The 26,539-nt window shown below is 42.6% G+C and overlaps 1 protein-coding gene across 1 annotated transcript in view; it reads right to left on the reverse strand.

Annotated features, from left to right (window-relative positions):
* Window positions 1-25,138, reverse strand: part of MICU3 (mitochondrial calcium uptake family member 3) — a 172,230-nt gene extending 147,092 nt beyond the window's left edge. The window contains 1 exon segment of the mRNA XM_075565887.1: window positions 24,766-25,138. Coding sequence (XP_075422002.1) covers window positions 24,766-25,086 — 321 coding nt within the window. The 5' untranslated portion in view covers window positions 25,087-25,138.
* Window positions 25,139-26,539: the final 1,401 nt, after the last annotated feature.

Raw genomic sequence — 26,539 nt, forward strand, 5'->3', positions numbered from 1 at the left:
TGCTCACCCCTGTATTAAAATAACCCCAACAGAGAGTAAAGGGGGCAATTTGAGAGAGAAGGAGGGATGAGGGAATAAGGGGGGGGGGGGGGGAAATGAGAGCGAAAGAGAAGGGCCGAATGAGAGAGAGCAAGAGAAAGGGGGAAAGAGAGGGGAGAAAAAAAGAGGGAGAAAGAAGGTGAGGATTGACAGTGACAGTGAAAGAGAAGAGAAGAGAAGAGAAGAGAAGAGAAGAGAAGAGAGAGAGAGAGAGAGAGAGAGAGAGAGAGAGAGAGAGAGAGAGAGAGACGGACGTGTGGGAATGAGAGAGCGAGAGAAGGAGGAAATGAGAGAAGGAGGAAATGAGAGAGAGAGAGGAAATGAGAGAGAGCGAGAGAAGGAGGAATTGAGAGAGAAAGGGGTGAATGAGAAAAAGAGAAAGGGGAGGACATGAGAGAGAGGTGGGTTATGAGAAAGAGGATAGGAAAGAGTGAGAAAGAGGGTGGGGTGAGTGATAGGGGGCAAGTAAGAGGGGAGGAGAGAGTGAGAAAGAGTGTTGGGTCGACAGAGTGAGAGAGAAGGGGTAATGGGATAGAGGGGGAGTGTGTGACAGAGCAGGGGGGGGGACTTTAGTCCTGGGCCCTAGAAAAGCTGACAGCTGCCCTGTGGGTTAGCACCTCCTGTGATATATTTCCCTGCATTAAGGCAACACACTGCACTGAAGAGATTTGAAAATGAGTCAATTACATTTTCCAAAATGCTTAGGACAGTAAGCACTTTGAGTGGGGCACGTCTAATCTGCTAAGAGTTTAGCAAAGAGTTAACATGAAAGACTTCTGCTACCATGCACAGGTATTTGAGTTCACAGCTGTCTGTCTCCCTTCAAGGTCAATACACAAAATGTAAACAATAATATGCGTAGTTTATTCAAGTGACCACTTACAGAAGTGGCCACTTAGGGGCATTCTCCGAAATAAAAGAACCACTATTTAAATGCAGACAAAACAAATGAATATAAATATCAAAGAGCCTCAGCTGCACACATAATGGTCTGAACGCATGCATACTAGTCAATTTAATCCTGCCTTGGAATAGTCACACCAATGATTTACCTTCTCAAAAGGTATGAGAGAACAAATTAGATAGAGAATTCACAGAATAAGACTTCTAGATACCTAAAACCTTTGCAAAATGTTCTCATATATTGTAATAAACCAATGCTGAAATCGATTAGTCCAACTCTATGTTTGGTTCTTACAACTAATTTGTATTGTATTTACCAACATTACCGTTTTGCTGCTTAAATCATTAGCTCTACTAAACTAATTTAATAATTTTTTAAAGGTAGAGCAAACTTTTTTCTTTTGAATATTTGTATGTTTAATGCACTTATTGCATTATGTCTGTTTTGTGAAGCACGTGGTACAGTATATTGTTGGCGCTATGTAAATGAAAATATACATACAAATTACCTTATTTTTTCACTTTTACTTATAGTCACATCCCTTGTCGTAAACATCATCAGTCTATAAAGGGTTACAAAACCATTTCTAAGGATTTGGGGCTCCACCAATTCACTGTCGGACATATAGTCTACAAATGAAGAAAGTTCAAGACCACAGTCACTTTACCCAGGAGCGGTCGTCCTACCAAAATCTCTACGAGAACAAACCTGCAAATCAACCAGGAAGTTACAAAGAACCGCAGAGTAACATCCAAGGATCTGCAGGCCACTCTCGCCTTGGCTAATGTGAGTGTTCATGACTAAACTATTAGAAAAAGACTGAACAAGAATGGTGTTCATGGAAGGATAGCCAGGAGGAAACCACTGCTCTCTAAAAAGAACATTGCTGCCTGTATGAAGTTCGCCAAAGAGCGCATGGATGATCCACAAGACTTCTGGAACAATGTTCTCTGGACAGACGAGTCAAAGGTTGAACTTTTTAGCCTCAATGAGACACGTTATGTTTGGTGAAAACCAAAACATTTAATTCGAACAGAAGAACATCATCCCAACCGTCAAGCACGATGGTGGGAGTGTGATGGTTTGGGGCTGCTTTGCTGCCTCAGGACATGAACCGCTTGCCATCATTGACAGAACCATGAATTCTGCATTGTATCAGAAGATTCTAGAGGAGAATGTCAGGACATCGGTCAGTGAGCTGAAGCTGAAACGAAAATGGGTCATGCAGCAAGACAATGATCCTAAACACACAAGCAGATCTACAGAAGAATAGCTGCAGAAGAAAGTCCACATTTTAGAATGTACTGAATTCTTAGTGTGGAATATGCGCTCCATTGCCGGGTCCGTTATAGTTACAAAATTATGCTGGTCAATAATAAATCCACAAACACCATAGGGGGTAACAATGTATAGATTGAAGCAGAAGTTCCTGTGTTATGGTTTCCTTAATGGGGACCTATATTCCCTGAAGGAACTGAGCAAAGGAGCAAACTCCCTGCACAGAACCTCATTGGGTTGGGCCCTGGAACACTATTGAACCACAAAGCATATCATCTTGAATAGAATAAAGTCTCTTACTCACATCTCTGGAGCATCCCCATCCAGTACTAGTGTGTGGAGCGTGCTGAAGCTTGTTAGAACATCCAAATCCGCATCCATAGAGGTAAAGGCGCACAGCAAAGAGAGTGGGTCAAAAACTAGTAACAATATACTTTATTGGTCCATAAAAGAGAGAATGGAGGTGCAAAAACCTTATGGACCAATAAAGTATATTTTTACTAGTTTTTGACCCACTCTCTTTGCTATCCATACAAGGAAGCCATCAAATGTCACTGAATTGAAGCAGTTCTGTAAGGCTGTGGCCACTCTAGAGCTGAGCGCGCTGCGCTTGCCGAGTTTAGTTTTGGCAATTTAAATTGTCCTGTCTCCGCTCATGCGGAGTTTGAAGCGCGCTCAACAAGCCCCTAATGCCGCCCCCCGCACGCAAAATAGCCAGGACACCCGGCGCTAATGCTTGGAGAGCTGGTGACGTCACCGCTCAAGCATGAGCGCAGTCAGCGCCAGCGGGGACGCAGCCTAAGGAGGAATGGGCCAAAATTCCGCAAAACCGATGTGATGTGAGTAACTGACCAGAGGTTACAGGAACTTCTTTGTTGAAGTCATTGCTGCACAAGGGGGTACTGAATCTAAAGGTTCAGATACTTTTTTCACACATGGATATCGAATGTTGAATCATTTGTGGTTAATAAATGTTTGAAAAGTATCATGTTTTTGTGTCATTTGTTTGATCAGGTTATCTGCACCTATTATTAGGACTTAGATTAAGATATGCAACATTTTAGGTTTGAAATATGTGAAAATCATAAGGGGTTCACAAACTTTCTCGCCACTCTACATCATTTGACAGCAAGGCATCCAATTGCTATTTCTGTATGACTAAATCACTCCCAATTAATAAAAACAGTATAGTAATTTTTAAATGGTTTGATGCAATTTACAATCCATTTTCAGTAGCATTTGGTCCTAAGAACTGCAGTAAAATATAAAAGTGATATGAGTTCTGTATTTCCTCAAAGGTTGCGTCAAAGGTTTTATAAAAACATGCAGATCCTGAGAGCAGATAAAGACCTGTATATTGTACTAGATTCTAGATTGTAATACTTTCTTTGCTGATGTGCTAGATAGAAAACCTGCAGCTTGCCATTTGATCTAGATTTCAGTTCCAGTGCACCCCAAAAGACATATATAAAAGTAGAAAAATAGGTTTATACATGAAAAAATTGTATCTTCAGCTTTTTCTGATGTGGCTAAAATAGTTTGTATTCAAGTTAGAATGTAACTGGAGCCAGACTGTATTGTTTTGGATGTGTATTAAGTCATTAATTAAAAGTTGCTTCTTGTATTCCATGAGCAATTTGCTTAGATTTACATATTTATAGTGAAACTATGCTTTAGAATAACTTGATATACAGGAGTGAAGACTCGCATTAAATAGGACATACCCCTGTCCCAGGATCAGAACACACTATTGATTGTGCATCACAATAGTACTTGTGGATTGTCAGTTTGCCAAGGGAACTCCCCACTGCTGATCAGAAAACGTGTATTGAACAAAGCAAAGGGACAGAAAACAGAAACCTACGATTTACAGAACTTCAAATTGCACTAAACTGAAACTAAAGAAAACACTTATTTCATTAGTTTTGTGAGATAACAAAAATGTTTTGCCAACTCATTTTCAGTAAAAATGAAGTAAATTAGAAGATTTCACCCCACATTATAGCTAGGGAGACACATTTTGAATATAAATGTCTGTGTTAATGTATTATCCTATTTGCCTCTATTGTATCAAAAGAATTTTGAATTAAAATAATGGTGCAATTCCCCCTGCACCTCTGTATCAAATCATTTTGCTGCAATTTTGCCCTATCTGCCCTAGTTTGCACCTTGGGGAGTGTCTGTAGGACGAGTTCGGGGGCAGTCACATAGTGCACAGGTTAATAAGATGTATCACACGCCTGCGCCCCTCTACAAAATTATTTTTGCCTTTTATTTGCCCCTAAAAATCATCCACATCTGAAGCGGTGTAAGTCTTATATACTGCATCAGATGTAAGAACTGTTCTTACATACTCTGCGGCTCTGCTCCAAAAAAAGGATCAGTGCCACATTTGTCTCTTTGTTGATACAAAGATCCCAATGGGTCGATTTATAATAATCTCCCGGGTGCAGAATCTGATGCAACTAAACTGCACCAAATTCACCAAGTTAAAATATCCCCATTTAAGACATTGGGACTTTCTTCTTTGATTTATCAGGTGCAGCATTTGTGCATCAACTTTGCATGGAACAATAGGAAGAGATAGGAAGAGGCAATAGCTGCAGTGCATATTATAGTGAAATATGTTTCGGACTGCGGGGTTGTCACGTTTGGTCCCTTGATCTGTGGCAAAAATCTCTAACAAGTCTGACTTGAAGTACATTTCAGCGCAAAGAAATCTTCCCCTTCCCAGAGGAAACATTTTTAATTTGTGCCAATCTGCCCCTTCTCCATATGTATGACGCTCGTTATTTATACTTCTTATAGCTGGCATAGCTTATAACTCCACATGTGCTCCAGTTGTGATGCTTTATACATATTCCCGGTTTTTCTCAAAAGCTATAAAACGGTGCTAAAAAAATCGGAACAAAAATGACATCAGATTCATGGCAGCAAAAAAAAAAATCCAATTGAAAGCAATGGAGTATTTTGTTTGATAAATCTGCTGCTATTATTTTGCAGTCAGGCGGCTTTGATACATAAATCCATTGACTCTGGTGCTGTGCTTTGCACTGAGCATTTAGACGCTACCGTTCTTTAATTTGTCACCTGCATTATGAATATAATTATTAAACCATTGGTCAGAGATCCCAAAGTTTTAAGATATGACGAGTCCACAATACATGCAGCAGAAACACAATCTGCAACAAAGAAGGACCAGATAGATGGTGACAACAGTACTGAATAAAGGGACTGCCACGGAACTCCACTAAATGGGGGTTATTCATTAAACTGCTAAATTATTGGGAATTTGAGCTATTGTGCCCCGATTGGCGCTATTGCTATTTCATTAATAAGCCCCAAGGAAAAGCAATTCTTGTAACTTTCTCACAGCACTGGGGCAGAGTGCACAGCTTTTAACACTGGAGATTAGTTTAAAAAGTGCAGCATTTTTAAAGCCCTATATAGGTATGATAGGCCTACACGGTTTTACTCTGCACATTTAAGGGTGAGCAAGCTAAAACTGCGCTTTTAGTGCCGGCGACAGCGACCCGACGGCGATGCTGACGTCACGCTACGGTCGCTGTAAAAATCAAACTGAAGTGACTTCCAGCGATCGTGACCAACCCGTTGCGCCGCTCCTACTGTAAGCGCACGCAACGGCTTCAATACATTTGTTTTGAAGCGACGTCGCTGTTGCCGGCACTATAAGCGCAGCTAAAGCAATATCCTACGTGTGGTTTTTTGAAGTGAAACTTCCTTAGTGGCACCTCATTCAAACTGGGGCAAAAAAGAATTGTGGAGACAGAAATGAAACGGATGTGACGTCAGTGCTGGCAGTTGAGGCCGGGCTGTGTTCTGGCTCAGCCCGACCCCAACACTGACATCACACCCGCTCCACAAATCAGATGCCGGGCTGGAGACTCAGACACAGCCCCCCTGCGCATGCCCACGTCCGCCGCCACCATTCCTAACTGCCGCTGCTGCCCGCTGACATGCGCGGTAGCCATGGCGACGCTCACGGGCGGCTCGGAGACCTTGCGCTGCTGGGTGAATGAGGAGGATGGCTTTCCCCCCTCCTGCTCCCCCCCCCCGCTCAACATACTCACCGCCGTCACAGCTAACGAGTGCTGAGATCCTGCACTGGTGCGGCTGCGCCGAACTGCTGCTGCTCTCCGCGGGGGCCCTCCAAGTTAAGGAGTTCTCCAGCTTCGAGGCCGGCGCTGCCAACCAGTCGAAGGCTGTGTTCGTGGTGAGCTGCGGGGGGTGAGTGGATGGGGTGAACTTCATGGCTGAGGTGATGTGGGCGCTGCTGCTGCTGGTCCCGATCTCCCCGCACCTATTCCTGGCCCCGGCCTTCTCCTCTCTCTTCCCGCTGCTACCTGGCGGACACCTGCAGGCTCTCAACTGCAGCTGGCCGGACAAGAAGAGGATCCCGGGGCTGGAGGACATGGAGCTGCCCTCCTTGCCCCCCCGAGCTACAGCTTCACATCCGGAGCCTGGTTTCAGGACTTAACCACCTGATGGAGGGTATCGGGGTGACAGAGGAGTGCTTCTCGGTGGGGCACCTGAGAAGGATCATTGCGGGGGAGCTGGCCAGCTATCCTCAGGCGAGAAACCGCAGGAAGCATACACTGACACATACACATACACACACACACACACACACACACACACACACACACACACACACATACACACACACACTGACTGACTGACTGACTGACACACACACACACACACACACACACACACACACACACACACACACACACACACACACACACACACACACACACACACACACACTGACACATACACACACACACACTGACTGACACACACACACACACACACACACACACACACACACACACACACACACACACTGACTGACACATACACACACACACTGACTGACACATACACACACACACACTGACTGACACACACACACACACACACACACACACACTAACACACATACACACACACATACATACTCACTGACTGACACACAAACTGACTGACTCACACACACACACACACTGACTGACACACATACACACTCACTGACTGACACACATACACACTCACTGACTGACACACACACACACACACACACTGACTAACACACACACACTGACTAACACACACACTCACTGACTGACACACATACACTGACTGACACACACACACACTCACTCACGGACTGACACACATACACACTCACTCACACACCTACACACTGACTCACTGACTGACACACATACACACTCACTGACTGACACACATACACACTCACTCACTGACTGACACACATACACACTCACTGACTGACACACACACACACACATACACACACTCACTGACTGACACACATACACACTCACGCACTGACTGACACACATACACACTCTCTCACTGACTGACACACCTACACACTCTCTCACTGACTGACACACATACACACTCACTGACTGACACACACACACACACTCACTGACTGACACACATACACTGACTGACAGACACACACTCACTGACTGACACACATACACACTCACTCACGGACTGACACACATACACACTAACTCACACACCTACACACTCACTCACTGACTGACACACATACACACTCACTGACTGACACACACACACATACACTGACTGACACACACACACTCACTGACTGACACACATACACACTCACTCACTGACTGACACACATACACACTCACTCACGGACTGACACACATACACACTCACTCACGGACTGACACACATACACACTCACTCACGGACTGACACACATACACACTCACTCACTGACACACACCTACACTGACTGACACACACACCTACACTGACTGACATACACTGACTGATACATACAGACTGACACACACCCCAGTGATGCGCCGAACAGCGCCCACAAGTGATGTGCCTACTCCCCCGCCCCCCCCCCTCCCCACCCTGTGAGCTGCCGAGCACCTCCCATGTTCCGTACCTCCGCTGGGGGGCTGGCTGCAGCAGGAAACACAGCCCACAGCTCCGCCGGGGGAGGAGACTCAGACAGAGTTCTCCTTGTCCGCAGCTACGTCGTGGTGGGTGTAGGTCGCAGAGAGAGACATACACACCACAGACACACACACTGACTGACACACGCAGACACACACACACACACTGACTGACACACGCAGACACAAATAATTCAGTTACTATAAATATAGATGTGCAAATAGCTAAAACATGTGGTCAAACTTTTGTGTTTTGGAAGTCATTGTTTTGTGATTTTTAATTAAAAACATCACCATCACAAATAAAATTTATGTGACAAAAAACAAAGAAGTTTCACTTACTATGCGCGTGCTCAGCACACACAGCTTTTTTTTTTAGATAAATAAGTTCTGTAGTATTAGATAATAATTACTTTTTTTATTATTCAACTCAATGCTATTTTTAATGAGTTTTAATATACTGAGCATCCTTTGATTTCTATAGCAGGTTTTAGTCCAAGATCTTTGTAACACTTTCCTGTTTGTGATAATTTCTTGCCAATATTCCCAGCAGTTTGAGCTGGAACTGTAACAACAGATAATGTTACCTTAGTAATATAATAATACATTGTAGCTGCTGAGTAACACTGACTGAAGGATACATTGAAATGGAAAACCAGCCATTTAGTGAACCCTGGGAAGCAGGATCTTTGCTGATCGACCACGGGAGAACGAATCAGTAGGCAGCTTAGGTAATTAGTTTTCAATAAAAGGTAATCAAATGCTGCAAATATAAAAGCAAAAAAATATATTTTTTTTTATTCTTTTAAAGTGCTGCTTGGATTGCCCCCTTAAGATCCAATTGCACAGCTAAATACTGTTCAGAGCCATGATCCTTAAATTACCTATCAGTGTCTGCAGCTGAGCAAGCAAAACTACTTCTGCAACATAAACTGGCATACCGACCGAGTGCTACATGTTGTTTTACAGGCTGTTTATACTGAGTCAGCAGCAGGATTGTAAAAGGGTTCTATTAAAAAGTTAGGTAACACAAGTATGTGGAACTGATTTAAGAAGTCTGAAACTCCAGTGGCTCAAGTGTAAGATCCTTACTATGGTTCTTGCAAACAGATCACTCACCCATGTAACCTACTGATGCTAATACACATATCATATTTGAAGATATGTTTAGTATTTTTTTCAAATGCGGGCATAAAAACATACTATAAAAAAGGTACAGCCAGGGGTGGAAAAATCCTGGGATTTTTACTGTCCGGCGTGGAAGCTGGAGAGCGCTGTTGCCGCCTGGGCGCCACCCTGACTGACCTGTCAGTCACCGCCGCCAACAGCAACAGCGCGTTCCAGCTTCCATGCATGATGCTGCTTCGGTAATTAACAGGTTATCTGCCGCTGCGCTGCTTAGTGCAGGGCTCTGTCTGCTCCTGCTCTCATATTACACTGTGGCAGAGGGAAGAGTGTGTGTCTGAGTGTCACAGATACACACTGACACACATATTGACACAGGGTCGCTGTCGGTGGGAAGGGAGGAACCGGAACACTTCCCCTCCTCACCGCATACTGCTTGTTCCTAAAAATCCTGGCTGGCTCCTAAGTAATTTAGATTTTTGTCCACACTGCAATTTACACTGATATTGCTTGGGGGGGACTGTATATACCGTACGAGGGGTGAACATGAGGAGTGAATGCTACAAGAATTGAAATGATATACAAAATATACAGAGTTCCCAGCAAACCAGAATACGCCAAAGAGAAATATTTTACTGAACACCAAAGGTCAAATAAGCATACATATATAACAAGTTCTTCAGAGGGCTTTTGGGGTTTCTCTTCTTGTTCCCGTGCACCTTCACTTTATCTATTGCCATTTGTTTAAGACTCTTGTCTATACCTTCCTTATACTTTAAGAGTTGAAATGATGTGCCAGAGTGACAAAGGAGCTCTTTAAGATGTAAGGAGAAAGTTTCACTTTGCAACAATTGTTGGAACTGCAATAAAATGGAATCGCTCAGAAATATATCGTTACTACTATAATAATAATGATTTTTCTTGTATAGCGCTGACAGTGTACGCAGCCCTGTACATAGAATTTTGCAGGTACGAGTCCCTGCCCCGTAGGGCTTACAATCTATGTCTTTGGTGCGTAAGGCACCGGGAGATAAAAGTGACTTGTCAAAGTTAACAAGGAGCTGACACCACGATTTGAACCAGGCTCCTCTGCTTCAAACTCAGTGTCGTTGTTTTTTTTTTAAGAATCAGTGCCTTTACTCACTGAGCCACTTTTTAATTTAACTTAGTTACATAGTTGAACATATGTCCAAAAACATAATTGTGACAAGCATAAAGGGTAAAACACTAAACTTTGCTGTGGCCAATGGCTATATAAGGACTCTTGCCTACCAAAGAAAGATCATCTCATAAATAGTAGAAATCAGGGCTGAGTTGCAGACCATTTATTTTTCGAAAATCAAAATGAGTTATTTTTAAGCCTCTATTAAAAAAATTGTTTCACAGCAGTATTTGTCCTGAACTGAAATGTTCTAGCACAGTGGTACTCAACCTGTGTACTATGGAACCCTTTTGTTGATATATAGTGTCACGTTAATGCCTCTAACCCAGCGGTACGCAAACTGGGGGGCGGGAGATTTTCCTGGGGGGGCACGGGCGGTTGCAGAGGCCTCGCACTCTTCCCCACGGCATTTAAAAAATCTGGTTTAATTAACACGGATACAAAATATTGATTTGTGATGAGCCGAAATATAGAATTGTACTAACAGGAAACATGACAGGGTATCTGGGTTGCATATCTCAGATATTTGTTTTCTTCTTCAAAAGTAGAAGTTCCGTTAGCAAAAATTATATCTACGCCTTTGGCAAAATCATATGAATGCAATGATGAGGGAGCATTATTCTAGGGGTTATAGGGAGAGAGATATAGGTTACTTTATACTCTCCAATTCACCTGGTTTAAAGTCATTCTCTTTCCCAGCCATAAATATCTAGAAAGATTGATGAGTGTGAGATAAGAAACCCACAAAAGGTTGGCCAGTCTTTGTCACAGAGGCTAAGCATAGAAACAATTCATTTGAGTATCAAAAGCAGAATTCAACATAGAGGTGTATTCTAGCCATAGCACGTGAGTTCTCACATCTTCAACACATCTTTGAAGGAATCTAATATTGTTTGTTGATAACGTATAGGCTCTCTATTTATATATTTTATTTCATTAAACTGCCTGCATATAAATATTGCATGTTTTCGTAACATTTATTTTCTGCAAACAAGCCTAGTACCTTTTGAAGCGATTGACCGCATTTTTTGGCACATTTTGCTTCGTTGGGTTTTTGTGTTAATTACTACTTTTTCCAGTAAACGGGACCAAGGACTCCTGAGGGTAAGACCTTAAATTGTTCTTGGTGGTGGAAGCATCATTGAGTTGTAGCGTGACTGTTCTGAGGTAGTTATTGCTCATTTTTAGTGCCCGGCGGGGGTGAGTCAGCTGGATAGTTGAAAGTTTTAACCAATTTCACATACACAATCACATGCACGTGTGTGGCGTTCGTGACATATAGTAAATGTTATTTTGCACTTTTCTAGACTGTATACAAATATAAAGATTATAGATTTAAAATAAATGAAGCTTTTACAGTGGTAACAATTTTAGCTTTCTATTCGGTATGCTGTGAAGCTGCTTCCATGAGCTGGGTAACAGATCAGCTCCATTCAAATACATGAGAACTACATCTTTTTTTGGCACCGGGAAGCAGCTTCACAGCACATTGAATTAGGGTATATGATAGGTAGGATGAGATTGCAGTCACAATACATCCTTAAAGAGTTCTGCAGCTCCTAAAAAGTTGAAGTCTACTGTTCTAGAGAATGATATCATGAATTATGAAAATCAATGTCAATGTAATTTGGAAAAAATGTTTTGTGATAAAATAAATTAATCTCATTTTCAGACTTTAAAAAAAAAATGATTTACAGCAAATAAAAATATCACTTGTGAGCACATTTGCGTGTCCCACACAGGTCTGCAAACCTGCTTTTCACCATTATCTCTTAGCATGCAATGCTTCCACTGCAGCTAGGGATTCTGGGAAATGACATGCAAATGAGCACACAGTGCCACAAAAAAAATATTTAAAAATACTTAAAAACTTGTTTGATTTTTAAGGGTATCAAAAAAAGTCAGGTGTAAACGTTATAAAACTATTACTACTATTAAATCTCTCTCATCCTAAGTGAGGCTGAACCTAAACTGTAGCCACAGTAGACGGGAAACATAAGAATTATTCATAGGGTGGTACATGATCTTTCCAGAACTTTTACACTAGGTCCTCTTTTCAGATGTGGTACCTGAGAAGGTTAACTATCTAATTTCAAAAGCTCATGCAAAACAAAACACTTGAACTCTGTGTAATTCTTATGTCGATCAAAAAAATTGTATCATAGTCTGATGAGCTATAGATGGACTAGGCTTGTAATTTGCAACACTGGCTTCTCGAAGTCCAAGTATCCATATCCCAGCCATGAGTATGATATAAAAATAAGGGATTGCAAGTTCGTTGGAGCTCACTGCGATTTTATTTCTTATATTGCAATGCTAAATAAAGGAAAAATTGTTATTTTATTGTCTACAGAAAAGGTTGCTCTATAATTTACTACAAAAATCCAGTTTATTCCAGGAAAGAAATAGGGGCTCATTAGCAAACTGTTCCAGTGGCAAATGGTTCCCACTGAAACCAATGGGATATTTATTTGATAAATCTGAAGCACTGTTTTTGCCCCCCGTTTTGGCCAGGTTTATAGTGGGTTTTTTGCAGCCTGCAGACTTTGATAAACAACCCCCAAGAGTTTTAGGGAGACTGTAGCTACAATCACATCTCATGTCTGGCATTTCGATAACTAGCCAAGTAAAGGTTCCTGACAGCAACCTTTACTTGTGTGATTGTCTTCAAAGCATGCATCAGGAAAACGCTTGCTGAAGATCAGGGGTGTAGCTATAGTCCAGGCAGCCCTGGCAAAGCCCGGAGGCCAGTGATCATTGGGGGCCCGCTTTCCTTCTCTGTCGGTGGCACTGCTGACCATCTCTCTCTCTCACTTCTCCCCCAGATAGAGGAAGGCGGGGGAGATGATGGTACGCTGCAGGCCATCAGAGTGAAGCAGCTGTCAGAAGAGTTAGGAGTTGCACAGAGGCAGAGCAGGATGGCCGGGGAGGAGCGGGCTCCAGCGATCCAACCCGGAAGCCTTTCTTACTTCCGGTGTCTATGCTGCTACAGCGAGCTCCTCCCTGACCGTCTTGCTCTGCCTCTGTGCAACTCCTAACTCCTCTGCCGGCTGCTCCTCTGCTTAACTCTGGCGGCCCACCGCTGCGTACCATCATCTCCCCCCGCCTGCCTCTATCATCCTGCCCCACAGGTAGGCATGAAGGAGGAGGGGGAGGGTAAGAGAGCTAGAGGAAGGGAAGAGAGCTGATGCTGAGGGATGATGAGGAAGAGGGATGATGATGAGGATGGATGGGGAGAGATGAGGAGGTGGAGAGGGAAAGATGAGGAAGAGACGGAGAGATGAGGAGGCATGAGGAGGAAAAGTGCGGAAACGGAACTTCCAACTTAAAAATAAATGGTGAGTACATGAATAATCTATATTTTATATTTAATCTATATTTATACTGTATGTGTGCAGTATATTTAATTTCCTTCTAACACATTAAAGAATATAAAGATGTAACATAATATGTTGACTAAATAGGATGATATTATCCCTAAATGCGTTGGCATAGTATATTTTAGTTTTTCTGAGCCAATTTAAATGTGTAAAAATAAATAAATAAATAAAATCACGGGGCAAATTTTCTCCTGAATCTATGGAATACGTTCACTTACAATGGGGCCTGGTGTAGGGACAGCGCAACGACAAGTGGGTGTTCTGAGTATAGGCTTTTTATTTCGCCGACAGGTTACACAAAACAAAGCTTATCTTCAGCATATAAAGGGTTAACAAAAACATAAATCCTTGATAAGGGCTTCACCCTTTTCCCGGCAAGGGGTTCTCAAGTCCATGATACCGAAGAGCAAGAGTTCCAATATAAACAGACCTTATTGCAGGCGTTCTCAGTTCAGAGCTTCAGCATGTGTTTCTCTGGTTCAGTCAGGAAGAACCCTGAACAAGTCAATAGTGTGTTTTTCCAAGCCCCTTAACGAGGCAACTGGGACCTGTTTAATTAACCCAGCATTTTCAAAGCTGTGATTAACCAGGTGACTGCTGGACTGCAGACCTATACATAGGTCTCCCAGGCATACTAAATTCACCCTGTCACAGGGCCCTGAAAATTGTTTTGCCGGAGGTCCGCGCATGTCTAGATACGCCACTGCTGGAGACGCTGTACAACAGTACACCATGGATACACCGATGCAAAGAAGCATGGATACGCAAAAGCACGGAGAAACAGAAGCATAGAAAAACATACACATGGATACACAGAGCTCTGAGCAGGTAGTCTGATAAAAGAATATTGATGCTATATGAGGTAAGAGACTGACCCACAAGTGACCTGGGTGTTATTGCTTTTTCTTGTCGATGAAGAAGAAATAAGATAATGTTTGAAATGACCCAGCAGCACTGATCTTTCTACTTATCTATATTTATGTAACTAGGTCTACTCTCTCCTGTCTATTCCACATTCTGGTCCAAAGCAAGCCCAAAATGTCACTCCTCCAATACATTTCACAAGTTTATCACAAAACCACTGCAGTGTCGCCTGCCTTTTTGTTTTCCAGTTGATCCCTGCTTTGTTGTGGAAGTCTGAGCATTCGTAGCAGATGTAATGAAGTAATTGTGAGTGCTCTTATATCAACATAATCTGTTCCAAATTCCGCACAGAAGCATGGGCCTTTTCTTTGCTGTAGGCAGCACGGTGCACACCCCGTCACACCCCTGTCAAATGTCAGCAACACACAGCTAAGGCCTCTTTATAATGAGCAATAAATCTGTTATACTAAAAGAACCAACTCACCACAATGGTTATGACAAAAAAACACGATGACTCACACTTAAAAAATAATGATCCCATCTTTGCTGTGAAAGTTTATGTCCTTAGGTGTTTATATCAATAAATAATCTATTTGTGGTTTACATGTGCACATCTATTGACTCTTGAAGTTCTAATCCAACAGCCAGAAGGCCTGTACCTGTAAAGTGCAACAAAGTAAAAACATTAGCACAGTGGTTTTCAGCCAATGTCACATAGAACAGGGATGCGAAAGATTTTTTGGGGGGTGCGGCGCTTACAGAGGCTCCGCGCTCTTCCCAAAGTATTTAAATTAAATACCGGGGCACCGCACAAGGCCTCTGTAAGTTCCCTTACCTTGACTCAGACGACTGCAGGCGATGCAACGCAGCGTTAAATGACACCGTGGGGTCATGTGACATGACCCGCGGCATCAAATCGCCATGACGACGCAGCATCAAAAGATGCCACATGACCCCGCGACATCATTTGACGCTTGAGACAAGATAAGGAGAGGGGGCGCGAGCAGTGGGGGAAGCAGGCAGCGGGGGCGCAGGGCAAAAAGTTTGCCCACCCCGACATAGAACACTGGGTTTTTATTAAACCACTATCATCTCATAATTTGTATTTTTTTTTTTTTATATAAATAACTGTCCAATGAAATGATTGCCGTACAGTCAGAATTTCTTAGGCCGCGCATATAGTGCCAGCGACATCGCCCGAAAACAAATGCATTGCAGCTGCTGCGTGCGCTGATAGTAAGCGCAACGGCGCCGTCTCAAAAACAGGTAGCCGGCAAAATTTGATTTTTCAAGGGCTGTCGTCTCTTGTGACGGCCCTTGAACCAATCAAATGTCAGGAAACCCGCGACGACGCCCGCCGAAATATAACTTTCGCCTGTGGCGACGGGTGACGTCACCCGTCGTGTCGCCATCGAAGGCACTATAGCCGCGGCCCCAGACATTTTTATGCTGTAAAATATAGGCTTTTAAAAATAAGATATGCCACTGAACAGTAGTATTTTTTAGACACAGCAAGTAGATAAACTGGCTTTAGAGGGGTGAAACGAAACTTTGAACGAGTTTCACAGTACAGTGTAGATAGAAAGTTGGAAAGCACTGAACCGATCCATGTAACGCCTTCATTTTCATTTTATTATTCGTTTTAGAAGTGTAAGCTTAACTCAGAACAGAACAGTAACAAACCATGAGCATGCAACAATATGTACTGTTCCTGTTGGGGGCCAATAAATTGCTGAGGAAAGAATGATACAGAAGTTATATAACTGCAGTCATCGTGATTGAATTATAAAGCTATCACAATGATGGCTTTTGCCCAAGAAAATATTATTACAGTATGCCTCGTAAAAGAGACAACTACAGGAGGAATTTGACACTTAATTGTGAAAGCAATATGAACAAGGAAGAGAGAAAAAAAAAGAAGAAGCATAGGCTCATTAGCATATAGTAGGCTTAACTTCACATTATTGTAGCATAATGTTTCATCATCTTCGAATAATGCGACTTTAAAGCAGCAGTCCAAACTGCCGGTTTTTATTTATTTTAAATTTTTTCCCCTTTAATATGCGCATCAATACAATTCACGCAATGAGAAGTAATTAGCTAAGTTGCTAAATCGATCCGTTCTCCTGTAATCGTTCGATGAAGACTCGGCTCGGGGGTTCACTAAATGGCTGTCAGGGCAGCAGATGAGGATCCAAGATGCAAAGTTCTGTGGGGAAGATCATGTGACCAGGCAGTCAATAGATACAATTACTAGATACAATTGGTGCACTGCTAGAGAGAGGGCAGGGCTCAAAAAGGGGTGTGCCAGAGCCTGTTTCAGAAGAGGAAGTGACTTGGTAAATGGTTGCTATAGAAACAAAAAATGCTTGTTACATTATTATACATTAAAAATGTATTATGTCTTTCAGAGTGGTTTAAAAAAATGCTACAAGTATTTTCTCATAGTACCGTAGTGGTTAATCACTTGGAGATTTTCAATGGGAAATTTCAGTCAAAAATGGCCTGATCGGCTGCTTCAGCTAATGTAAAAAAAAAAGCCCCGAGTATGTCTTTGCGTTACTCTCGTCCAGACCTTGAAATAGGTGTTTAACTTAAGTTAAGAAAGAGAGGAGAGTGAAATAATGCTGAAAACAACACTTGTTTACTTATAGCTGCAGACCAAGCAATATTCTACGTGGGGTTCTATTTTAATAATCAGTTCTGTACTATGAGAAAATACTTGTAGCATTTTTTTTTAAACAACTCTTTATTACATTTTTAATATATTATAATATAACAATCCTTGTTTGTTTCTATAGCAAAAATGTACAAAAATCACACTGACTGCAGAATACTGCTCCTGCAGTCATTTAGTGAACCCCGAGCCGAATCTTCGCCGATTGCGGACAGGACAACTTAGCGTAAATTTATTTATTTATTTATTTATTTTTAACGGCAACTTGGACTGCTTCTTTAACCCAGGCTTAACGTTTTGTTATCATCCTTTAAAGATTATGTGGTTAGTCCTAAAGTTTAAGTTAGGTTAAAGTCACATTAAATCACTTAACGGAGCAGTGTGGATCTAGACTAAATACACAGACATTGAAGCCTCTGAAATAACTGTTGTGTATAAAAGTTTCATCCTGACATTGAACCCCTTTTGTACCCAAAGAGTCAGCACCCCATTAGCTAAATTGCAATCAGGGTTTTTAAAAAAAATGATCAAGCTGAAACCTATGGTAGAAAATGATGTATGTGATTGAAGTCCTAAAAAATGATTACAGGGATCTAGGCCAAAAGCTTAAGGCAAGGACCTCCAAGGTAGTATTTTCTGAAATACTACCAGTGCCATGCGCTACCGCAGGGAGACAATCAGAGATCAGGGAGGTTAATGCATGGCTAAGAAAGTGGTGTAGGAAGGAGGGGTTTGGGTTTTTAGAGCACTGGGACTCCTTTTCTGAGAGGTGCCATCTATATTCTAGGGACGGATTGCACCTCAATGAAGAGGGATCTTCTGTGCTAGGGGGGAGAATGCTAAAAAGGTTGGAGGAGATTTTAAACTAGGATGGAGGGGGGAGGGGAATGAAACAGATAATGAACTAAATGGAATAGATGAGGATACAAGGTGGTATGGAGGTAGAATGGGGGCAAGTGCAAGTTTGACAAGCAGTGAGATACCCATAGTAAATAGAGATAATACTAGAAAACTTCTAAAGACTAAACCAAGTGGGAGCAGAAAGGAGGGAGCAGATAAGATAAGAGTACAGGCTGAAAAAAAACTTAAATGCATGCTTGCTAATGCAAGAAGCCTTACAGATAAAATGGGGGAGCTTGAATTAATAGCTACAAGGGAGCAGTATGATATCATAGGCATTACTGAAACATGGTGGGATGAAACTCATGACTGGACAGTTAATTTAAAGGGGTATTCTCTTTTTCGGAAGGATCGAACAAATAGAAGGGGAGGTGGAGTATGTCTATATGTTAAACCAGATCTAAAACCTATTATAAGGGATGATGTTTATGAAGGGAATGATGAAAATGTAGAGACCTTGTGGATAGAAATTAGCAGTGGAGGTAAAAGTATAAAGAAAATGTTTGTGGGAACATGCTATAAACCACCAAATATCTGTGAGATTGAGGAAGCTAAAATACTTTTGCAAATGGAGAAGGCATCAAAACTGGGTCATGTTTGCATAATAAGGGATTTTAATTATCCAGACATAGACTGGGGCAATGAGATTAGCGTTACAACAAAAGGAAACAGGTTTTTGGGGGTGCTTAAAGATAATTATATGACCCAAATTATTGAGGAACCAACCAGGAGAGGGGCAGTTCTGGATTTGGTCATATCAAACAATGTAGAAGTAATAACAAATATTCAAGTCCTGGAACATTTGTGTAACAGTGATCATAACATGGTCTCATTTGAAATAAATTATCAAAAAACAGATTACTTGGGTTCAACAAAGACCTTAAACTTTAGAAAGGCAGATTTTAATAAACTGAGGTCTAATCTAGTAGTAATACAATGGGATGATGTTTTTGCAGGGAAAATGTAGAAGATAAATGGGCAGTCTTTAAAACATTGTTAGAAAAGCACACTTATCAGTGTATACCCTTGGGTAATAAGTATATAAGAAATAAGTCAAAACCAATGTGGCTAAAAAAACAGGTAGGGGAGGAAATGGACAAGAAGAGGAAGGCGTTTAGATTCTTTAAGTCAGAAGGGACAGAGACATTGTATCAGAATTATAAGGAATGTAACAAAAATTGCAAAAGGGCAATTAAATTAGCAAAAATGGATAATGAAAAAAGGATTGCAATAGAAAGTAAGTTCAACCCTAAAAAGTTCTTTAAGTACCTTAATAACAAAAAAATGAGAAAAGAAAATATAGGACACTTTCAGTGTGAGATGGGTAGGCAGATTATTGGAGATAAGGAAAAAGCAGAGGTATTAAACAAATTCTTTGCCTCTGTGTTTACCAGGGAAGAATCAAGTTCAATAGTAGCGCCACAGGAGGAAGCCGCAACCTCCATATTAATGACCAATTGGTTAACTGAGGAAGAAGTTCATAAGCGACTTGAAAAAATTAAAGTAAATAAGGCACCTGGCCCCGATGGCATACATCCAAGAGTTCTCAAGGAGTTAAGCTCAGTAATAGCAAAACCATTATATTTAATATTCAAGGACTCCATTTCCACAGGCTCAGTACCACAAAATTGGCATAAAGCAGATGTGGTGCCTATATTTAAAAAGGGAGCTAGATCACACCCGGGGAATTACAGACCTGTAAACCTTACTTCAATAGTAGGGAAACTACTTGAAGGTTTAATACGGGATAATATTCAGGAATACCTAATGGAAAACAAAATTATTAGTAATAGTCAGTATGGATTTATGAAGGATAGATCTTGCCAAACTAACCTTATTTGTTTCTTTGAGGAGGTAAGTAGGAATTTAGACCAGGGTAATGCAGTTGATGTGGTCTACTTAGATTTTGCAAAGGCTTTTGATACGGTTTCACACAAGAGGTTGGTGTACAAAATAAAGAAAATTGGACTCAGTAATAATATATGCACCTGGATTGAAAACTGGTTAAAGGACAGACAACAGAGGGTTGTCATAAATGGAACTTTTTCAGGTTGGGCTAAAGTCGTTAGTGGAGTACCTCAAGGATCGGTACTGGGACCCCTGCTTTTTAACTTGTTTATTAATGACCTTGAGGTTGGGATCGAGAGCAAAGTCTCCATCTTTGCTGATGATACTAAATTGTGTAAGGTAATAGAATCAGAGCAGGATGTAATTTCTCTTCAGAAGGACTTGGAGAGACTGGAAACGTGGACAGGTACATGGCAAATGAGGTTTAATACAGATAAATGTAAGGTTATGCATTTGGGATGCAAGAATAAAAAGGCGACTTACAAATTAAATGGAGATATATTGGGGGAATCCTTGATGGAGAAGGATTTAGGAGTGCTTGTAGACAGCAGGCTTAGCAATAGTGCCCAATGTCATGCAGTAGCTGCAAAGGCAAACAAGATCTTATCTTGCCTCAAACGGGCAATGGATGGAAGGGAAGTAAACATAATTATGCCCCTTTACAAAGCATTAGTAAGACCACACCTTGAATATGGAGTACAATTTTGGGCACCAATCCTAAGAAAAGACATTATAGAACTAGAGAGAGTGCAGAGAAGAGCCACCAAATTAATAAAGGGGATGGACATTCTAACTTATGAGGAGAGGCTAGCTAAATTAGATTTATTTACATTAGAAAAGAGGCGTCTAAAAGGGGATGTGATAACTATATACAAATATATTCAGGGACAATACAAGGAGCTTTCAAAAGAACTATTCATCCCATGGGCAGTACAAAGGACTCGGGCCATCCCTTAAGGTTGGAGGAAAGGAAATTTCACCAGCAACAAAGGAAAGGGTTCTTTACAGTAAGGGCAGTTAAAATGTGGAATTCATTACCCATGGAGACTGTGATTGCAGATACAAAAGATTTGTTCAAAAAAAGGTTGGACATCTTTTTAGATGGGAAAGGTATACAGGGATATACCAAATAAGTATACATGGGAAGGATGTTGATCCAGGGATTAATCCGATTGCCAATTCTTGGAGTCAGGAAGGAATTAATTTTTCCCCTTAATGGGTTTTTTGTTTGCCTTCCTCTGGATCAATAAGTAAGTATAGATATAGAATAAAGTAACTGTTGTCTAAATTTAGCATAGGTTGAACTTGATGGACGTACGTCTTTTTTCAACCTCATCTACTATGTAACTATGTAAGTGAGGTTGCCCTCTTGCAATCAGGGTGATTTGCTGAGATTTTTTTTAATCAGTGTTCCTACAATAGAAAGTACATTCAGCAGTTTTGATAAAAAATTAATTATCAACCCTACTTACTGTACAAGTGACATCCAGCACTTTTTGGTAACTGTTACCAATACTTATTTTCCATCCATGACATACCATACCTATGAAATGCATGTGTCACCATTGAGATAAATGTTTATTTATTTTGCTATTTGCTGCTTGACTCAATGGCAATTCTTAAACAGGCTTATTACATTTGAGTGTTAGGTAGGGAATTTTATGCCACCTCATGTTTGATGCAAACATAAAAAAATTGATGGATGATGGATTAAAGCATTGAACTGTATACATCACATTAAACATCTCCTTTTGACATGCAAGCTAATGCACTCCCTATGGATCCCATAATAAATAGCCTAGAGGCTCAAAAATAAAAAGACCCATTCTAAGTCAATTGTGTTCCAAAGTTGCCTTGATACAGACTCGTTAGGCCGAGTCCATGCTTATCACGCGCGATCAAACACATTAAGTGTATGCGAATGTCCATAGTGTGTGCATGGACGTGAGCGTCGGGAAGAGCAATGCTAGAGACAAAATTATTTGTTTTTTTGTCGCGCGACAGCAGGGTCACGTGCGCGGTTCAGCCAATGAGGGCGAACTGCACACGTGACATCACGGGCACGCCTCCAAATTATAATTAGGAGAAGAGTAGGTAGAGCAATGCTCAAATACCGTGTGTGCACACATACATCTCTATAATTGAAAAAGATAGTCCAGAAATAGGAACACTGTATTAATCCGTAGGCTCATATGTATAGCATCATCATATAAGGGGAGGCAAAAATAAAGACCTAGCGGTCAGTCTGCCTGACTACCGCAAAGATGGTCAATATTGCACATCCCACCCTTAGTGCATAAACATCCCCATAGGGGTACCAGGTAATAAGATAAGGGCTAATGCCCATTACCTGCCCTGGGGGTATACTGGAATCTGGAACGCCAAAGCCGGATGAAGGTTCCTCTGCGTGCACTCCTGATGTCTTGAAGCAATAGAGATGAAGGGAAGCAAAGGATGCACTGCAACTGGAAGGTTATTTTGAAAAAATATATGGGCAAACTCCAAAATAAAATAGAGGGTATTTATTAAATGGACTCACAAATGGGTGTATATAACGGCCGCACCAACGCGTTTCGTCCCGCAGGACTTTATCAAGGTGTACAAAGTCCTGCGGGACGAAACGCGTTGGTGCGGCCGTTATATACACCCATTTGTGAGTCCATTTAATAAATACCCTCTATTTTATTTTGGAGTTTGCCCATATATTTTTTCAAAATAACCTTCCAGTTGCAGTGCATCCTTTGCTTCCCTTCATCCAAATTATAATGAGAGCTGCTTTTGGTTGCGTCTCCTCCTCCAGACCCCACAGGCCACAAATCGCAGCGGCGTCACGCGCCCCACCGCGCGCGTGCACCAAGCATGGCCACGGCCTTAGAAGTTCTCACTTATTATAGGTCGTCTCATACGAACCAAGCACACCGAGCTAGGTGGCAGTTTGCTAGATCAGTGGTGCGCAAACTGGGAGACGTGCAAGATTTTTCTGGGGGGGCTCGGCGGTTGCAGAGGACCTGCGCTCTTCCTCACAGCATTTAAATTAAATGCCAGGGGACCGCGTGAGGCCTATGCAACGTCCCTTACCTTGTCTTTGGCAACGCGTCGCCATGGTAACGTGGCCCCGTGGTGTTGTTTGACGCTGAAGACAAGGTAAGGAGGGGAGCGCGCGCAGACAGGAGGGCGTAACGGTTAAAGTTTGCGCTCCCTTGTGCTAGATGACAGTCTGCTAGATCAGGGGTGCGCAAACTATTCCTTCTGCGCCCTCCTGTCTGCTCTCCTCCCACCCCCCCCCCCCCGGCTCCGGCGTCAAATGATGCCGCGGGGCCATGGCAACGTCACGTGACCCCACAGCGCCATTTAACACCCTGATAGCTGACACCTTGCTACTGTACCAGACAGGCAGACAGACTTTTAGATGACACCCCTGTTTGATGACTCCCAGCTAGAAGAGTCTGCTAGATCAGAGGTGAGCAAACTGGGGGCGTAAGATGGGGGGTTTTTTAAAGGGGGGGGAGGCCCATCGCTCTTCCCCAAAGCATTTCAATTAAATGTCGGGGGACCGTGCAAGGCCGCTTTAAGTTCTCTTACTTTGTCGCCGACGGCACGTTGCCATGGCAATGCAGTGTCAAATGACCATGCGGCGTCATTTGATGCCGGAGGCAAGGTAAGAAGGGGGGGGGGGGGTAGCGAGCAAGGGGGGAGAGCACGCAGGGGGGCGCAGGGGTAAAAGTTTGTGCACTCCATGTGCTAGCAGACACCCTGCTAGATGACAGACTGCTAGTTAGATGACAGACTGCTAGATGACAGGACTGCTAGGTGACAGGACTGCTAGGTGACAGGACTGCTAGGTGACAGGACTGCTAGGTGACAGACTGCTAGTTAGATGACAGACTGCTAATGACAGTCTGACTGATGCTTTTGTCCCCCATGGGATGGACAAAAGCACATAAATCCCCGCACTATGGCGCTTTATCTGATTTTTGGCATCAGTATTGCAAGTCACTTAGTGACAATCCCCACAATGTCCTTACTTTGAGTACAAACCCGCACATTTGGCAGCGGTGTGGGGGCTGTGTATTTATTGTGCAGCACCTCCTCTGTGTGTATTTATTGTGCAGCACCTCCTCTGTGTGTATACATTGTGCAGCACCTCCTCTGTGTGTATACATTGTGCAGCACCTCCTCTGTGTGTATACATTGTGCAGCACCTCCTCTGTGTGTATACATTGTGCAGCACCTCCTCTGTGTGTATACATTGTGCAGCACCTCCTCTGTGTGTATACATTGTGCAGCACCTCCTCTGTGTGTATACATTGTGCAGCACCTCCTCTGTGTGTATACATTGTGCAGCACCTCCTCTGTGTGTATACATTGTGCAGCACCTCCTCTGTGTGTATACATTGTGCAGCACCTCCTCTGTGTGTATACATTGTGCAGCACCTCCTCTGTGTGTATACATTGTGCAGCACCTCCTCTGTGTGTATTTATTGTGCAGCACCTCCTCTGTGTGTATTTATTGTGCAGCACCTCCTCTGTGTGTATACATTGTGCAGCACCTCCTCTGTGTGTATACAGCACAGCCATCCTCTTACCGTCTCCTTGGCAGCACTCACAGGCAGCAGGATGCTCGCCCCCCGCCGGCCCTGCGACCCTCCCCGATCGCTGCCTCTGTACAGGGGCTCCGTGTCGCGATAGTACCGCTCTCCTCCTCGGTGTTGCATGCTATGCTCCCGGTAAGCGACATAACAAGCCAGAGCCACCCCTGCTCCCGCCGCCCCGGCCACCAGCAACAAGCTCCGGCGTGGTGGCGAGGTCCCCCCGGGGGGCTGCAGGGAGGCTCTGCGGGGCTCCCCCCAGGACCACGGCTGCTGAGGGGCACGGACCGCCCGGAGGAGCCTGCGGAGAGCAGCCATGGGAGGGGAGGATGGAGTAACGGGGTAAAGAGGGAGGGCTGCAGGAGAGCTGCAAAGATCGCGAGAGGAAAGGGAGCAGCCCTGCAAGAAACATATCCAGTGTCCTATGTGCGGTTTGGTCAATTGAGATGCAACTCCTGCAGTGCTACACTGTGCTATCCACTGAAAAGCCCCGGACACACACATACACACACACACACACACACACACACACACACACACGAACTGTACATACATAATATCGACACATTACCATGAAGTGCAAATGTACAAATCCTTAGATTGTAAACTCTTTGGGGCAGGGACTGTGTTTCCTAATGTTACTTTTATGCCTGAAGCGCTTCTTCCCATTACCTGTTATATTATATTATTATGTCACGTGTATTACTGCGGTGAACCGGTGTGGACATGGATGGTGCGATATAAATAAAGATATGCATTCTGTATATATATAACCCATGGGGGGCTGCAGCACCCACCTCGCCTCTACTTCCAACCCCCCTCCATGAAGAGACCCAAAACAAAACTCCACTTTTACATCCAAATGTGTATATTCAAATTGCTTTCAGGACGCATATGGAGATCTGCTCCAAAGCTAATGCAAAAGCATCAAAATAAAAACAAACATTATACAAGAGGTTTTCGATGAGATTTATTTTTCCCTTTGATATGTCTGATGCATTCTCATCTTTCTTTTTGTTCCAAATGGGAGGCTTCGATATGGAATTCCTCCATTTGCAGGAATCGTTGCTTTGTAAAATAAAATGATCAAATACGCCATAAGTAGTAAACTTGAGCAAAATTGGGGTAAAGTGCAGCAATACGTTGATCAAAAGTAAAAAAAAAGTTTCTGTTTTGCTTTACAGCTATGAATTATGGAGTATATTTACCAAAGCTGCAAAGTACAGCCGGTCCTCGCTTATCTGACGTAATGCGTCACTCACACCGCTGTCGGATAACAGACCGTCGGATTGCGGCTCCATATTAATCCGCGTCGGTGAGCGTCAGATAAGCAGTTCCGACTTCGGATAAGGCATTCAACAGAAAGCGGGCCGTCGGATACCGAGGACCACATGTAGTTTAAAGATCAGCAATAAGAGGAATGCAATTTAAAGCATTTCTGATAATATTTAATATTAATTTTGCAGTAGAGAGACTTTGATACACAGAAAAAAAAACAGTTAAAAAAATCAGGGGTGCATATTCATCAGCAAACTTGCTCCAAACTTCACAAACCAATGTTATACATAACTCCTTCATGTTTTGACTTTGATACAGATGACCTTGCATATCAAGGTTGTAGTAACTGTCGATGTCAATAGACATACATACCTGTATTCATTTTTCACCATGGTAGCTGGAAATACGGATGTGGGGGCGCTGCACCCCACCTTAGTTTCATACATTTTTGCATTATGATAATGTAATGTACATATTTTTTTAATGTACAGTT

The sequence above is a fragment of the Ascaphus truei genome, chromosome 1 (genome assembly GCF_040206685.1).
Source record: "Ascaphus truei isolate aAscTru1 chromosome 1, aAscTru1.hap1, whole genome shotgun sequence".
Taxonomy (NCBI): Eukaryota; Metazoa; Chordata; class Amphibia; order Anura; family Ascaphidae; genus Ascaphus; species Ascaphus truei.